Below are 5,762 nucleotides of genomic sequence, written 5' to 3'. Positions count from 1 at the left end.
TAGATATATAAATAGGAGTAGTTTTGTATAATAAAATTAAGTCTTTGTCCTCTCCAATTCTCTGAAATTACATATACAATTTCTGTTTCATTAGGAAGCACTCAGCATGCAATGAGGAAATGGCAAATGTATAGTTTGTGACTAGGATAGACGAGGAAGGGGAGAAGATTAGTTGTTTTCATCCTTTGAATCATCCTAAAAATTTGTAACCAGGTGAAAAAGACAACTAATCTGTTCGAAATGGACATAGAGTTAAGTTTGTTATCAAATTTAGAAAATTAGAATGAGTCCGCGAGGATGCACAAATGTCAAATCTAATGACAGCAGTTGTAAATGGAAACGTTTAATGACATGAAAAAATCATCCAAGTAAATATGATACACAACAGCCATAAAAAAATGTGTTCTCAAAAAGTCATTAAAGTTACATAAACAACAAAACAAAAAGTCAAACATAAGTTAATATATATATAACAATAACAAAAGAACCATTTCATTCAAAATTTTCAACAGAGATTCAGCAGTAGTTAACTAGCCTTGCTACCAATGAATTCTCCTCCAGCATCCCATGGGCGGGTTTTATAAGCCTTCCCAATGATGCTGCGCTTCTGATTTATTGAACCGTCCACACAATGGTATTCAGGGAAATAATCTAAAAAGGTCTTGGTTCCCAATGAATCAACACCCTCAAATAGAAAGTGCCTAATCATTTCCTGTAATTGATGAGAAACAGAAATGGGTGAACAAATATGAATCATGCAGTGGAACAAGTCCTCCGATTTGATAAAACATACTCTTGCCAGATTCTCTCCAATTAATCTTTTCAATAGTGGATGTCCTGGATCCTGTGAATCAGCAAGTGACAATTTTCACTTAAAAACGTTCTCCTCAAGGAAAACACACTTGCAGGAAAAAAAGAATGACAGTTATTTGATACTTTTAAAGAGAAAAAGCGTACCACGGTGGATGAAATCAAGTCCAGATTCATACATATTTTATAAAGAACCATCAGTAACCGATGGAGAACAGATGGGGTTATAAGGAAACATAAAACTACAGAAATGCCATTTCCTTTTTTTTATTTTAAAAGCTTTCTTAAGCAATATTTGTTTGGTTTGATGAAAGAGCAGGGAGACCAAATAAAGCAAAAATACATGAGCAAAAATAAACAGTGTGAAACAAAAATGAAGGAAAGTCAGTTGGAGAATAGAAGCACTTAAGTAAAAACCTTTTCTGCTCTCCATGCTAAGTATTTATGCTGCGCTTCACAGTTACAAACAGTTTGCATTTCATTCACTGCCTCCACTGCCAGTTCCATTGAAACAAGCCATGCCTGCATAGGATCAGTTATTACTTGAGTGATATTATCATATGGCCTCCATATTTTTTGACTTGGTATTATCCCAACTTATTTGTGTATGCTTTATTAAGGAAAGAAAACCAACAACCTATTAAAATTTAAAACTAGTATGTCAATAAAAACTTAGGCTAATGAAACAAAAGCATTCTAGAAAATAGCATGAGAGTAGATTTCCAGAACACCTTACCTAAATAAACATGCATGTCCAAAAACTTGACCAATATATCAAATTTATTCAATAATCATCACCACCATTGTTAATAAAATACAAAATTGAAACGGACATTAAAATATGCGTGTATTATATGGTTTTAGTTTTAAAATTAAGGTGGAAAATATGAATTCGGTTAAAATATAAATTATTATATTTATTTTATTTAGAATTCATACTTGACATGTCAAAATGTGCATGGAAGGGAGTATAATACATGAATTATAATTTTGAAAGTTAAATTGTGTATTTTTTCTTCCTTCTTGAAAGATAAGATAACAACGGAATTTTTTTTTAATTATTCATACATAAAAATATTATATAAGTATAACAAACAAATTTATTAATTGAGGTCATCGCTATCACTATTGATCTTATCCCAACTATTTGAGGCCGATTTTATGAATCCTCATGTACAATTTATTCTTGTGGATTGTTGCCTAAAGATTTAAACCTAATATTTGCATATATTTTTAACTTCTATTAATGTTACCTCAATCCTAACCCATTTTACTTTTTAATCCACTTCATTGCACATGTACAAATAATAAAAGTCTATTTTAAACCATCTTATCTTCAATAGATACTATTCCGAACATCTCTTTAATATAATCATCCTTCCAATAAATTTATTCAATAGCTTTCTCAATTCCAAAGTGTCCTGCAAAACTTCAAATAGACTTTTACTCCAAAATGCAATTAGGTCATGCCAAATCCAAGGATAACCATCACTTGACCAGAGAGACTCTCCCCTAAGCTCTCTAGCAAAAGTTCACTAATCTTTCAATAGCTTATTTGGGTGATAAAATTAGTATGGAGCAACGGTATCTTCTAGAGGATAGACAAAATTATCATATAAAATGGTGTAGAAGTTACTTTTGCTTAAATAATTTAATACATTTGTAACCATAAATGCTAGAAAGTGTACCTTAAAATAATCCTTGAATGTCGCATATAAGACCTCATAGTTCTGCGGGGTTGAATTGATCTTGGACCATATGACGATGGGTGAAAAAAATTTAAGGGACTCGCTTGTGATCTTATCTCCCCAGGGCAAAAGCTGTATGATTATAACTGTTAAAACAACATTTTAACCATCACAATACTCGTAAATGAATACGGCTATAAAATTTGCCACATGTGAATGTGTTAAGAATACTCATAGTTCAAAAAGTACCTCAGCATATTTCTGATAAAGGGGCATCAAGCTTCGATAATATTTCTCTTTGTAATCCCTTTGAAGGGTGGCGCCATATAGAGGATTAAGGTCCCTGGAAATAATGAACGAATAGTAAGTTGAAGTCCTTTCTTACAATTTTATAAAATCACCGCATAAACAATATCTAGCAAATATGTAATGTTGTTAAAACTCTTATCTTCAATGACTAGGTGCAATGAATATTCCTAATACGTGCAAATAAGAGAAGCCGAGATATGAAGATTGTGCATAGTATTCATAAAAAAAACTATCAAGAGAAAAATGTTCACTGCCGAAATGACCAGTTGCAGACCACTAAAAGCACAATTATTATGTAAGCATGGTTTACAATATTCTATATATGTAGATGTTATTGCATCATCATTTACAATACAAGTCCCATGTATTTTCTCCATAGGCTACCCCCTACTAAACCATATAATCTAGAAACCAAATCTCCTCCCACCACCAACAAGGCCAACTACTCTTATTTCTACTAAAGCTGTCACATAGCATTTCTTCACACCGAATGAATGCTCACTCATCACAAGTTCCTCACCCTTTTTGTTGCAGCAACTGCCTCTAGGGGTGTAGGCGAGCTCAAGTGTTGTTCAGTCGGGCTCATTAAGCAAACAAGCCAAAAATTTTTGTTTGTGTTTGACTCATTAACTAATCTAGCCAAATACAAGCTATGCAAGAACACAATTCTACATGAAAATCATATATGACAATCATGAATGCCTTTGTTTTGATTAGAATTATGGCACTCAATTAGGTGAAGAAAAAAGAAAAAAAAAAACATATTTTAATGATTAAAGCAGTTAGCCTACACAGCTCACTTTGACTTGTTGGTTGAGAGCTTAGGCTTCCAACTAAGAGGTCATGGGTTTGAGTCTTTGTGTATGCGTTGTGTGTGTTAGTTTGCCTTAAATGGCATAAATGTCCCACAAAAAAAAAAGCAATTAGCCTTCATATAGTTCATCAAGATGTGAACTTAGTTGGATCATGTTTGAACATATAAATGAAAATATAAGAAAGTATATTGATTGCTAACATGAAACTTCATAATTTAAATATCTTCATAAAATTTTGTTGTAGCTTCATAGCAAAAGAAATAGGATAGATCATTAACACCTCAAGGATTTAAATAACATGAAGTATAAGTGGGTCTTGTGTCACAGTATGGACACAATTTTTTTAAATAGTATAAATGATGCTAATGAGTAGTTAACAAAGAAATTGAATAATGACCTAGATGAAGAGAATAATTTAGTGCATGGTAAAAAAGAGTTGACATGACATGCCATTATAAAAGCTAGCAAAGGCTATGAAAACAACTACAATATTCGAGACATATCTAAAGAAAAGAAAACAAATCTTTATCTAGGTCCATCAAACTAGCAAAAAAAATGAAATTGATGAGGTTGACATTAAGTACCATTATGGAAAATTAGAGGTGATATAACACTAACAAAAAAAAAAGGAAGGATAAGATTTTAAACTAAGGCACTGCATCAAGATCAAGGCTCATCATCAAGCAAAAATATCAAAGGTATAAACAATGATTAGTCTCTCCTCCCTCTGTTGATCTCCTTTTTGGCATCAATCTTTGCTTTTGATCACATTTTTACTCTTTATTATATTTTAAAATTACAAGTGATAGGATCAATACCAATTTGAAGAATATTTTACGTGAGTTTATGCATTTGAACCTTTCATGCACATATTCATCTCATACGTAAAATTTTTCGATCGGTATCTTATATTGCAAAATGGATTGCACCGTTGCATCCAACTCGTTGAGACTAGGGGAAATAAAAAAAAAAGTTTTTTTCCCATTTTTTGTAGCATAGAAATAAACAAAAAACTAACTCTTAGAATCTAAAAACCATATAAACTAATGCAAATATAAGTTGAACAAATACAACTAGACAAATACATTCTCCCCCTTTGATATTATAAAGAAGAAGGGAAACACATAAAAAATAAAATGGAATAGACAAAAAACTCTTATCAGGTGGAGTTGGTGCTGATATTTTAAGAAGAATTAATTAATTTTAGTAAATTTTCTCAAAATAAGAAAGTTACCTATTAATTTTATTTCGAAGCGTAGTAAGAAATGTATTGACTGCACTAAGGTCCAGAAAGACTTGAAATTTAAAATTTATCAATCCTAGCTCCGGCTCCTTTTGGGTTAAAGTCTATTTTTAAAATAAAAATCTAATTTAGACAAGAAATCAAATAAGAAAAGTGATATATTCAAACTTTACTTCAAAAATATTTCTGATCAAATAATATTGCCGTGTAATCAACCAAAATCATGATTTTTAAAAATCAAGTGTTTGAAGATATCAATTAGCATATGAATTATTCTAAGATTTAAAGATTTGAAAGAGGAAGTGATGAGGACATCGACAGACGCTATCGACATGTTTATCGCCGGCGAAACCGCAGATCGACGGCCACGATTCAGCGCCTCTACTTTTGATTGAGATGACATGATGTATTTTATTATTGTCTAGTTTGATTTACTGTTTTCCCATTTTACCCCTGTGGGGAGTTATGTTTCTTTGTAGCCCAGAGGGCAATTTAGTCTTTTTCACTTTTATGAGTCAAGACCTATATATAGTGGTCTCTTGTATCATTTTGAGTTTAATGAATATTATGAATGAAAATTTGTTTTGATTGTCTTGTCTTCTTCTTTTTCTTCTTGTGGAGAGTTAGAGAGGAGAGCGAGAGCCCAAGGTGAGGGCGAAAAGCAACACCCACCAGTCATTGGAAGAGTCTGTGGCTCGTGGTCTATCCCCTTCATTCCTATCCTTCCTCCTTCACAACCGCCGGCCCTAGTCAAGCCTTGGCCGCCGGCAACCCCTCCCCAACCACCGTCCCTTGCACCTCCACGATCCAAATTCAACATCACATTTGGATCAAAGCCTTCCTCCCAAATCATCAAAATCAGCCCCTACTTCCCCACCCGTCGCCCTCACACCCGTC

General features: G+C 32.9%; 1 protein-coding gene across 1 annotated transcript in view; it reads right to left on the bottom strand.

Moving 5' to 3' along the window:
• Window positions 1–330: 330 nt before the first annotated feature.
• The window catches only part of LOC110105041 (phytochromobilin:ferredoxin oxidoreductase, chloroplastic), a 32,534-nt gene continuing 27,102 nt past the window's right edge, over window positions 331–5,762 (bottom strand). The window contains exons 4-8 of the mRNA XM_028693518.1: window positions 2,748–2,841; window positions 2,499–2,630; window positions 1,228–1,332; window positions 794–844; window positions 331–712 (exon numbers count right to left, since the gene is read on the bottom strand). Coding sequence (XP_028549351.1) covers window positions 527–712; window positions 794–844; window positions 1,228–1,332; window positions 2,499–2,630; window positions 2,748–2,841 — 568 coding nt within the window. The 3' untranslated portion in view covers window positions 331–526. The remainder of the gene's footprint in view (window positions 713–793; window positions 845–1,227; window positions 1,333–2,498; window positions 2,631–2,747; window positions 2,842–5,762) is intronic.

This window comes from Dendrobium catenatum, unplaced genomic scaffold (genome assembly GCF_001605985.2).
Source record: "Dendrobium catenatum unplaced genomic scaffold, ASM160598v2 fragScaff_scaffold_313, whole genome shotgun sequence".
NCBI lineage: Eukaryota > Viridiplantae > Streptophyta > Magnoliopsida > Asparagales > Orchidaceae > Dendrobium > Dendrobium catenatum.
This window is presented reverse-complemented; position numbering and strand designations above follow the sequence as displayed.